Source organism: Danio rerio, chromosome 3 (genome assembly GCF_049306965.1).
Source record: "Danio rerio strain Tuebingen ecotype United States chromosome 3, GRCz12tu, whole genome shotgun sequence".
Classification (NCBI taxonomy): domain Eukaryota; kingdom Metazoa; phylum Chordata; class Actinopteri; order Cypriniformes; family Danionidae; genus Danio; species Danio rerio.
The window spans coordinates 48,100,732-48,113,066 of NC_133178.1; the positions used below are offsets into that span (position 1 = coordinate 48,100,732).

The 12,335-nt window shown below is 36.1% G+C and overlaps 1 protein-coding gene across 2 annotated transcripts in view; it reads right to left on the reverse strand.

Annotated features, from left to right (window-relative positions):
- Nucleotides 1–12,335, reverse strand: part of kcnt2b (potassium sodium-activated channel subfamily T member 2b) — a 187,664-nt gene that overhangs the window by 104,798 nt on the left and 70,531 nt on the right. For both annotated transcript variants that reach the window (XM_009299766.5, XM_068219406.2), the window contains exons 2-6: nt 10,881–10,960; nt 10,502–10,601; nt 6,880–6,933; nt 1,880–1,928; nt 151–210 (exon numbers count right to left, since the gene is read on the reverse strand). In XM_009299766.5, the coding sequence (XP_009298041.1) occupies nt 151–210; nt 1,880–1,928; nt 6,880–6,933; nt 10,502–10,601; nt 10,881–10,960 (343 nt within the window). The remainder of the gene's footprint in view (nt 1–150; nt 211–1,879; nt 1,929–6,879; nt 6,934–10,501; nt 10,602–10,880; nt 10,961–12,335) is intronic.

Consider the following 12,335-nt stretch of genomic DNA (forward strand, 5'->3'; position numbering starts at 1 on the left):
TGAAGGTGACTGAAAAGCAGACATGTGTTCTTACTAAATCATTTTTATCAAACAGGAAGCCTATACAAGCTAAAGCAGGCTTTCAACTCTCCCCATGTATTACAGTGCACTAGTGATAAACCACATTTCATCATGGGTTGTTTGACTCACCTTGTAGCTTAGGTAAACCAGCAACATGGTCTCTGAAAAACTGATGAATGCAACAAGCACCTGGAAAGAGGAGAAAATAGATAACAAGAGAGACAAAAAGAGACAGAGATGAGAGAGAGAAGCAGAGGCTGTGTAGGAAGAACAGCAGGAGCACAATGTCTGAGAATAAATTGCCAAACTGAGGTCAACACAACAATATAGCAAATATGTTTCTCTCTATGTCTAAGTGTGTGTGTGTGTGTGTATGTGTGTGTGTGTGTGTGTGTGTGTGTGTGTGTGTGTGTGTGTGTGTGTGTGTGTGTGTGTGTGTGCGCCTTTCACCACAGCAGCTTTTATGTACTGTAGGCTGATTTTAATTACAGCTGACAATATTTTGTTGTAAAAAAGAAGAAGGTCACATTAAAACTTATTTGGGAATGTTGTAAAGGCCAATGAAATGTTTAAAATATATCAGACACATTTTATTTTTACACTTTATCATTGCAGTACTTACAAGATACTAAGAAGTGTCATATAAGGTAACTACACCGGTTAAGGTTCAATTCAGGAGCAAGTTTAGGTGCCCAGTCATTACCTAATATTCAATTGGTGGCCTGCAGGACAAACCCGGCCCGAGGCAATTTGTTCCAGCCCTCCAAAGAGTGTGACGAAGACATCAAAAATAAATTTAGTTCAGTCGAAAAATGGCCACTATAGTAATGAAGTGACGTGCGTGTGTTCAATGCTGCACAAGCTGTAGTTAAAGGCTGTGCAGAAAGAAAGAGTCACCTGACATTAAGTAAGTGGCGCAAGCAGCCGAAAAAATTTGGATGTGTTTGTAGAATTTTTTATTCTTTAAACTGTACTATGCAAATTGTAACAACATCTCATTTTTTACAATGTTCAAAGTTTCTGCAATATATTGTCAACTGTTATTTAAACCAATAAAGGGGCTTTGATGTTATTGAGAAAAACGCATAGTCTGCTTTTACAGCTTGCTTTAGACATTTTAATTTGTCTTTTATTTGGTTAAGTATTTTCATAATAGTATTTTATAGTTTGTAGTTTTCTAATCGGGCATTCATATTGTGTGCAGATAATGTCCTCACCCCTAGAGACCAGCATGACATATTCAGTGTCTTGAACTCAGATGCCTCACTAAAAGCAGTCATTTCTAACTTTATTGTAGTTTTCAAACGGCTGTGCAAATAGTATATAGTACTGTCTTAAACATTTTCAGGAAGTGTCACCAAAATCTGACTTTTTGAATTGGAAAAAAATGTAAAGAATAAACTATCATAATGAAAACATGACAAAGCCGTTCAACTATCTTTTTACAGTTTTTCTCAGTGAAAATGAAAGTGTCATTGTCATCAAGATGAAAAGTCCTGACTCTATTGTTTATGAACAAGATAGTCAAATGGCTTTGTCATGTTTTCATTATGACAGTTTACTGACACATTGCAGGCATGTTTTAGCAAGTTGTTGGCATACTGTAACATGTTTCTTGCATCTTTTAATGTTTCCAGCAAATAATAACCTACGTCTTCACCTTGTTTTAGCATGTTTAAGGAGGATGAAAACATTGCTAGCATGTTTTATATAATAATAATAACTACTCTGCTTTAGTTGAAACACATTGTCATATTTTTTTCAGACTGTGTGTTTGTGTGTGTGTGTGTGTGTGTGTGTGTGTGTGTGTGTGTGTGTGTGTGTGTGTGTGTGTGTGCGAGTATGAATTTGTTCTGACCTGAAGAGCCCAGAGTGGCAGAGGCCTGTTCACCCAAATAATGAGGGACCTGATGACAGGAAGCCATTATTATGACAAAATGAGATAACGAAGGAAAGGAAAATTACAAATTAGAAATGCTCGGATCAAGAAGACGACCCATAATTGAACACATTTTTTTTCACCACACTAATTCCTAAACCCAATCCATGTATGATGCCTGAGCAATAAACAGATTGAAAGCAACATTTCTGTTACGAATGAAGAAATCAAAGCTGTGTGGGTTGTGTTTGCATTAAAGTAATGAGCACAGTAGCATCATGTCAGACACACAGCACTAAATGCTTACAGACTACCGCCAGGATTTTTGATGTTTAATAAATAGCAAAAACCCGTAGCGCCTTGTTAAACATGTCACAGAGACTTCTTGTGAAGCATCCCGAAGTCAATAAATCAATTTTACTGTTGGTATGAGACAAAACAGACAGAACACAACACATTTTCAACAAAAAGTCATTTGAATCACAGCCAGTCAGACAGTGATAGATGATCAGCTGCAAAGGGTGTGATTTTAGACCAATTATATTTTATGGGCAGAGCTTCCAAGTGCAACTTCACAGAAATTGAAAGCAACCCTTGTTGCAGTTGGTTGAAACAATCTGATTGCGTTTGCTGATTGAACTGATTGATTTTTTGCTTTTTATTAGGGTATAAATGTTATGGAAAGAGTAGCATTTGTAATATGATAATGTTGAACATTACTAAAAAGTCAGATTTGTTGTTAGGAGATCAGCATTGAATCAACATTTGATTACCAATAAGAAGGCTTCTGTTTACCACATATTTTTCATCAGGTTCACACCTTATAATATTGTTTTTTTCAGTAATGAAAAAATAGATCAAGATGGACATAAAATCAATTTTGTGCTGTGCTGATACGAAATTAATCTTTAGTTCTTTTTTTTTACCATTGCGGCATCTGAGTGAACTGAATGATGTGTAAGCAACATAGGCTCATTCTAAAAAAGGTAGCCCTATATACTTTTTTGGAGATAGAGAATTATGTAGCCAGAAGTACATGTTGCTGCATTTTGTCTTTATAACGATTGATACTAGGCGGTGTGATGCTGTTCCTTTTTGCACAGAACAGCTGATGACTTACCTCTGTCTGGATAACTTTACTTCTGTTACCAGTTTGTCCAGTTAGCTTACCATGTACGTAGACACAAGCCCCTTTCACACAGTAAAACCGGTAAATATTCGAAAAATTTCCAAAACGACTTTACCGTTAAATTCATAAAATAGGTGTTCACACAGGTAATGATGTTCCGTAATTTTTCCTGAATAGACCATACACACATCAATTCCAAAAAACTAAGTATATCTAACATCATTAACCAGAAGTGACCTATTAATGGCAGCGCTCGTATTTTTAAACATAGAAGGGGTCTGCCTTTTTTGATGGTTTTATTTTTAGCCTATATTTAGCTTAAGCATTTATGCAGCTGCTATGTGAGACATCCAAAAGCAGAAACGCAAACACATTTGACTATATTACAAATTATGTGGATGGATAAAGATTGTAAACTTTTATGATAATATAGGGAAACACTTTCAGAGGTTCAGATGTTTATATGTGTGTGTGCTGGTGCTCATAAGCTGCTTCATGTACACAAGCGTCCAGCTTCAAGGTAAACAAACAGCGGTTTATTATCAGCATTTTATTGATAATTTTTTACACAGTTGGCATTAAAAAGGAACAAAAAAATGTCATATGACTAACATCTAGCAGCTAAATGTGTCTGAAAAATATTCAAAGGCTTTTATTTTCATAAACTGCGTGGATGTGAATTTGTCTAAATGTTCTGATTGGCTGGAGTAGACGTCTCATGTTAGCGCATTTTAGACCTGAGCGCACACTTTAACGCAATCTTCCTTTTGCCTTGACATTGAGCAGCATTCCGGAAACATTACAAAAACAGTAATGTTACAACTTCTCTTTCCGGAAAATTGGCAGAACGAATTTACCAGTATTTTCAAAAAGGGCCTGTTCACACATACAGACGTTTCCAGAAAATTGCCGGTAATTTTCCGGAAAGGTCTGTATGCCTGAAAGGGGCTACAGAGAGGGGTTGACCTCAACAACAGCGATCGAGTCAAAAATAGCCTAAAAATAAAATAATCAAGTTAATAACAGGGTGAGAATGTGGTAAAATCTGAATCGCAAAAACAAATACTGCAAAGAAATGTAACTCCTCAGACATATTTCAGATTATATATATATATATATATATATATATATATATATATATATATATATATATAAAGGGCTAGAAGGGCTGTTTGTGTCTAATAGAGGAAGTAAATGTTTTTTTGAATGACAAAATGTATGCCACATGATCTGTTGCGTTCTCAAGTCTGTGTGAGTCTTTTTCCCCCATTTTCTCTCTCTCTCTTTCTCTCTCTCTCTCTCTCTCTCTCTTTCTCTTCTCCTACTTTTGTTCATATCACGGGATTGGCTGGAGAGACGTAGTGCTTCCTTTAAAAGATGGAACAGTTGAAGAGAGTGAAGAGGGAGTTGTTGGCAAGTAGTTGTGAAATTTAATTGAACTGTTGTTGGAAAAATATTATTTAGGATTAAGCACTGGATGAGATCAGTAAAGCAGGCCACTGAATGTTTAATGCATCTCCAGCAACAGTTAAACAAAAGGTCAGATTTTCTATTGCCTCAGCATAACAAATGTGCTTTACAAACACAGAGACAGCAGCCAATTACAACATTTCAGATTGGGCATGGAACGACAACGGTCACATTTTCTGTAATAGCGTTTTTTATTTTATTTTATTATTTTTTTTATTAATGACTATTTTATTGAGTTTTTTAAATTTTATTTAGGGAAACAGTATCCACAGTAGAAATGTACCTTCCTCATCAAAAGCTACTTGTCAGTACATGATTCAGGTAACATGAAAAACAAATCACTTATAAACAAACTTCCAACATGCTATAGACCCGAACAGTGCAGTGACCTACTTTATATCCAAAGAAAAGAAAGATACCCAGAGATGACTTTCCAAGTAAGGAAATCTGTGTTTGTGAATCTAATTAAGACAGCAGAAGTCAATTACTTATTTCAATTATTTAGCCTGACATGTTTATTGTTTTAAAATATATAAATGTAAAAAATCTATATGTTCAGTGTGGAAAACAAATAGTTTTTTACACAGACATTTAAAAAGAAAATATTTTAAGAGTAGTAATTATACAATACTGTGAAACCGTGTTATTTTTACCCAAGGTTATCATACCGTTAGAGTCTTATACTGGCCCATGCCTATTTCAGATGTTTACAATATGGTCCGTCCACTAGTTTATCCATTAATGCACCCAATTTTGTTACTACATGTTCTGTTAAAAAAAAAAATCCCACCACTTTTTTTTAATTTTATTTTTTTAAATGCGCATGCTGTAATGTATTCGGTAAACGTGTTTCTTTTGCAGATTATGGAAGTTTATTTCTTATCAAATCGTCACCTTAATTAATTAATTATGGGGTGTTTCTTTTTTTCATGAGCTAATAAAAGGCAAAATATGCCAAGAAGGAGAAGTGCTTAACAATAAGCACTGAACACTTCACTACCTGACAAAAGTCTTGTCGTTCATACCAGCTGTAAGAGCAACAAATAATAACTTGACTTAGTTGATTATTTGTAAAGTGGCAGAAGGTAGTTTTTCTGATAAATCATCTGTTGAACTGCATCTCTCTCCTCAAATACGGCAGAGGACCTATTGGAATCAAAAGTTCCTGAAAGCAAAGAAGCTCCAGGATTAGCCAGCTCAGTCACCAGACATGAACATTATTGAGTATTGGCCGCAATTCCAAATTCAAGCTTGTGGCTTGAGGCTCAAAAAGAATTGAAGCTGTAATTGCTGCCAAAGGTGCATCAACAAAGTATTGAGCAAAGGCTGTGAATACTTATGTACATGTGATTTTTCTGTTTTTTTATTTTGAATAAATTTGCAACAATTAAAAAAAAAAAAAAATCTTATTGTCATTATGGGGTATTGTGTGTAGAAATTTGAGGAAATAACAGAATTTATTCCATTTTGTAATAAGGCTGTAACATAAAAAAATGTGTGAAAAGTGAAGTGCTATAAATACTTTCCAGATGCACTGTTTTTCAACATACAGTATGTTTTCCTGCAGTTTGTTGGTAAAATGTTAATTTTGTTTACATTTTAAAAGTTTAAAGTGATATATTTACTGTGTTTGTGTTTTAAAATATGATACAAAAATCTGGTAATGAACTGCTAGTACACCTTTATTTCTGTTATTTTACAGACTAATTCTCTCTTTGGTATTTTCTTTTTTTTTTTTTTTTGACAAACTACTAAAATGGCTTTAAAAGTCACATTGTTAATCTCCAGTGTTGATCTTCCAACATCAAAAACCAACAGAGAAGGAATAAAACTCCCATAATGCAATTCATAATCATAAATAAACAGAAAGTACCACAACACAAAATACGGAACCTGTGAATTAACAGATATTTTTACAGTGTAGCATCTCATGTCTTATGAGAAATGAGTATTAATATTGTTTTGTCTGTATATGTTTATATATACAGTGTATTTATTTATATACAGTGCAATATATATATATGATATTTTTGACAGTCAATGTAAAGGACTGACACTAACTTCCACATTATGAATCACCAATGATCGTAGTTTCTACTTAAGAAAAATTATCTTTAATGTTCTACTGGAGAAAAAGTCCACGTCTGCATGACCTTATATTTCATTTTATCCCTTTAGGATGCATATGCAATATCAGAAGATCTGGTAGTTCTATTTAAAATCCAGATATCCATCTTTAAAAGAGGAGACTGACATGCATTACAATTTTGTATTGATTTTCTTTACATGTTCTATTTTTGAAAGGCTATATGTTTGTATGTATCTGGCCCTCGGCCACTATCTTTATTTCTCATTACAAAGTCAAAGCCTGGACACTTACCAGTCAAAATGGCTTCTGTTGTGGGCAGAGGCATTCTGTCTGAGACAGCCAGGACTACAGGGAAATGAAACACAAACACACACACACACACACACACACACACACACACACACACACACACACACACACACACACACACACACACACATAGCAGTTTTTATGAATGGAGTTTCCAAAGGCACTTTAATATTCTTGAGATTGTGCCTCCAGATCTCACTTTCCCCTCATCCACCAACACTTTCTCTCTCTTCGACATCACGTGAACTCTTCTCTGAACTGAAAATAGAATTCACAGTTTTCACTTTTGACCATCCTTTTCCCTTTCTGACATTTTTTTTCTTTTGACTTGCTTTTTATGGCATAAGCTCCTTGCTATGCAGTTATACTTCACTTTGGCAGCAAATACTTTTTTTTTTTTTTTGTTTGCTTGTTTTCATTGACACTTAGAGTTGTAACAGACTCTGTGTCTGTTTATAATTGTCTCTGTCTTCACATTTCTAATCAGTCTGTGACTTCCAGTGACACGAGTGACAACCACCTTTGGCAATGTGGCAAAGTGTGATTTTATGAAAATCAGCTGTGATGTACTGCAGCAATGACCAATGGAAATGCAAACAGCCTGTTAAAGATGGATAAAGTGATCAAGAAGAAACAACAGCCTCTATCAGTGACTTCAAGTGAATAAAGTCTAACTTAAATATACAAATCACACTGACAGTTAGCAATTAGCCACCAACAACCTCCTTATCACTGTGCTGTTGCTTCTTAGAAGGCCTTCCTCAACTAAGGTTTCTAAATAGACTGAGAGATTAGCCCCAGTTTATGAAAGACCATAAAGTTAAACTTTAACTTTGCAAGCCAACAGCTGCTGTTCTTTGAGAAAGCTCATATTGAAACAGTTTGTTAACTTGATGTTAGCATTTTGCTAAGCTGACAGCTAAAACTGAAAACTGTGTGAGCTGGGCTTTATGCAACACAGACTCATTGGAAATATGTGCCTCAGGTAATGTAATGCGTAATTTGACGTACGTTTTCCTGCACTTTGTAGGTAAAAATCACTACAGGCAGCATAAAAAAACAATATTTTCATGTGATTCTTTATGCAGTGCCAAATAAATATGAAAGAAAAGCCGCATTGTAATTCGATTGTAATCGAATGTGTTTTGTATCAATCACCTGCTTATCTCTTTTTGGATGGCTTTTTTGCCTTGGTCAGTTTGCTTAGTAGCTCATCTTGTAAAGTGTTGTACTTGGGATGTGGAGAAGTGGTTTTTGAGTCAAGTGAAGGAGGCTTACACATAACAGGTAAAAGTAAAACTATACTGCTGCAATGTGATTTTCTATTCACGTTCGCTTTAGTAAGCACTGTCGGTTGAGTTTAGAGGAAGGCTTAGATCAGTAAGGTGATATATGTGCAACAAGCCACAGACGCAAACAAAAATGACATGTAAATGGCATGTATCAGATTATGCAGCCCAGTTATGTATTTAAGATTCTCAAAAAATGTAGACTGCAGACTCTACTGCCTTTGTTATCTCAAACTGCAAGGAAACATCGCTGGAGCAAAATTTTAGCCTCAAAATTTTGTTTTTAATGGACTAATTTTTAAGTTTCATGCCACAAGATTCTGTTCAATTCCCACCAAAACTAGGTTCTGTTATCACCCACAGCTTTTGTATTTTGTGGACGCCAGCCCAGTTCTGTTCTTGTGTGATTCCTTCTCATTTTAGTGTCATAAGCCATTTTTCCAATTTTCAGAAACACAATGTTTTTGACTTCACCTTGTGGCATTAGTCACAGTATTTTATTTTTAGATATTTATGTTGGAAGGAATTCTCACAAGTCATTTATTTCTCCTGCTTCCCATGCTTTATATGTCATCCACAACTGCAACGTTTGATATTCAAAGCATTTTGAAGGACATTGAAGAGATGTTCCTCAGCATTTACTCACACTCAAGAGATTTGAAACTTTTAGGGGTTTAAAACATGTGGAGTATGGGGATACATTTGTATATATTTAAGGTTAAAATGAAACTTTTTGAGAATTTTGGTTATTCGGGGCCTGAAAATGCAAACTTCTGAAAACTCCAAAGTACTAGCTTTCAAGAAGGTTTTTGGAAAGTGATACCATATTACATAGTCAGTCTTTAGCATTGCACAAGTTATTGACAACAAAAATAGTAGGCTACAATTCGATTAGTGCAAGTGTTTCTTTATGAAGTAAAATCCCCACCTACTGGCCTGGCATACATAATACATATTTTTATTTAGTCTTTTTTAAGAATCTGTGGGAAGTGGAATGGTTTTGTTAACACTATAGTGAATGAGACTATTTACAACTGGACACTTCACGTGTTTCTTTTTTGATTGGTTAGCTGATAGTGAAAAGGGCTGGTGTTATGCCCTCTAAAATGCATCTGGATATAAATCCAATCTCATAAACCACTTCAGGAGGTGCTCTGGGACACCTTCCACGTGAAACTGGACAGGTCTAAATGCATCTGGTTGTTGAAGCCACATATATAAATTTAACTTTCCATACATTTATATGCAACAAGTCACAGCAATACAGGTCTGGGGGAATTTGGTATGTTTGTTTGGTTTTGTTCAATTTAATCTTATTAATGTTTTGTTTTTGGAAGAGTAGGCTATGCACAAATGAAGGTAAACCCTTTACATTTTTTGAATGACGAATTGCATTTATATGTACGACAAAAATAATGTTTATTTAGCCTGTAATGGTATTAATCGTACAGCCTTGTGCATTTTGTGCTGATGTTTTACTGCAACAGAAGTGAAGTAGCCTCCTGTGGCTTACATATGAAATGATTTGTATGCTGAAAATGATATATAGCTTATGTTGCTGTAAAAAGTTCTAATAATTCAATAAATTGTGGTGTATTTGCACTTTAGGTGGCATGGTGGCACAGTGGTTAGCACTGTCGCCTCACAGCAGGAAAGTCGCTGGTTTGAGCCCCAGCTGGGTTCAGTTGGCATTTTTATGTGGAGTTTGCATGTTCTCCTCGTGTTTGCATGGATTTCCTCCGGGTGCTCTGGTTTTCCCCACAAGTCTGAAGACAAAATCCAACGTCTCCACAAGGTTGGGGTACAACGTCAATATAATGTCATGTTGATGTCCTGTGCCTGCATGAGTTGGTGCGGCTAAATATCAACTTATTTCAACTGGCCCCGGGAGTAAGTGAGTATATTTGACACTTTAGTTAAAGAAACCAAGTTATTTTTATGTATAGCGTGGAGATTTTGCAGATTGTATTTCTATGTATCTGTTTAGCAGAGAAACATTTATGTGGCCAAACATAAATGAAATAGAGCTATGTGATCAGAGAAAACACATGAAGTGACCAGGTGTAAACAGGTCCTGTATATGAAACCTTTGAAAAATAATGTCATACCTCACACTCTCAGAAATAAAGGTATAATACCTGTCAACGAGGTTGCACTTTTTTAAAAGTACAAGTTTGTACCTATCAGGTCATCTTTTTGACCTAACAAGTACAAGCATGCACCGCTGGACTTTTTGTAAAGCTACTACCCCAGTGACAGAGTGTAAGAAGCTGAATAACTAAAACAGCTTTCCCGTTGAGTCCCATTAGCCTCACCAATCTCTTTCCTCCCGAGGGTCATCCAGCAGGACTCGTACAATGTACAGCAAGCAGCTCAGAACCTTCAGAAAGAAGTTGAAGAGTCGCACTCTCAAACCTGCACACAAGAGCGCAAGGCCGTCACCAAATAAGCATTACAAAAAGCTCCACAAACAGCAGACACACAAAGCCCAGTGCTTATGGACAGGACATGACAACTAGAGGACAGCACATCAAACGACCAGAAACATAAACAAGACCAACCAATTACCCAGCACCAGCTCCACAGAGCCACTCACAGGGGTCAACAGCACTCCACGTGAAAGCAAAAAAAAAAAAAAAAAACTACCACCTCACAGAACAAGAAAAGCCACAATTAGAGCCACCCCAAACTCACTGGATCTTTGGTTTTTGATGAAGAACAGCTTCAGGCGTTCCTTGAAAGTGTTTTCATTCACATAGAACTCTACCTGCACTCTAAAAGGAATGATGGCGATGTTTGGTTGGAGATAAACAAGAGATGGAGAGGGAAGGGGGGAGGACAGATAATAATGAAGTATGAGATGAAGTGTGAGAAAGGAGGCAAGAAAGTTAGACGTATTGCCATTGCAGTAATCATAAAAAGCAATCAATGGAGAGATAAAAAACGCTGTTGCTATTTTAAAATCTAATAGCTTTAGAAGGAAATGATGTTGCCTTTTGTGCTCAAGGCAGCTGCAGTTGACCTCGCTATCTACCTGACTTAATCCAGAATTATAAATGACTTCCACAGCGAGGGCGAGCGCATCAGGAGAAGTCGTAACTCTGGTGCTTTTCGTCCCCCTCTGCGCTCGTCTGCAAACTACAAATCTGCAACTCGAGCGATACTAAAGCTCTTCTTACAGTATATCTGCAGTGCCAAGATGCTGATCTCCACAGGCAATCATTCCACAACACAGACTAATAGGAATGTGTTTACTTGCACTTACAATGCTCTATATATCATTTGAAAGCAGATACGCTGTGGTCTTCTTTTGGTAAAGCAATTAAACCAATTCCACACTAAATTTGAGCTGTGGAATTGTCAGATTCTGTCTATGAAGAACACTTTGAAAGGTAGGGGGCATTACTGCTGCACATGAAGGCCTTTGAAAGACCCCAGATGACTATATTACTAATAGCAACACTTTGATGATCCCCTTTAGACATTCTTTTGACTATAAAAGGCCTTGAACTTCTTTTTGGCCTGATTTTTTATTTTAAATTAGGTCACACAATTATGTGTTCTCCATATTGCTTTTAGTATAATGGGCCTTTAATCTACTAACCTATCAGTCTTCTACTACTTAGTTAGACATTTTAAATACTCACTCCCATATTGTTCCTGTCCCCTGAGACCTTCCTTCATCTTTGGAACTCAAATTAAGATATTTTAGATCCTCGACAGACAGGAATTACACATAAAGGAACCCAAAAATTGGTCGAAAAATTCTGTGTGACTTTTGTGGTACTGTAACGATTATATGAAGCTTCAAAACTTTATTGTGCATCAAAATCACTGTAAATATGACCCTTTTTGCCTACATTCTTGAAAATAAGTTAACTTCTGTGTTATGGCTAATTTAACACATCTTGTGTATATGCGGCCAATCACTGAATTGAATGGGCATTATCAGTGGTTATCGGCTGATATATATGAGCCAGTGGGGGATATTCAACTGATTGTGTTTAAAAAGAAAGTGTGTTCTTTTTGCTGCTTACATCCCTCTGTTGGCTCTGTTCAAACTGTTGGCATCTGTTTTTTTTTTAATCGATGGAGAATGTAGATGCTTAGCTTGGTATTTGGAGTGGTATTGTGAATTATTAAGATAGT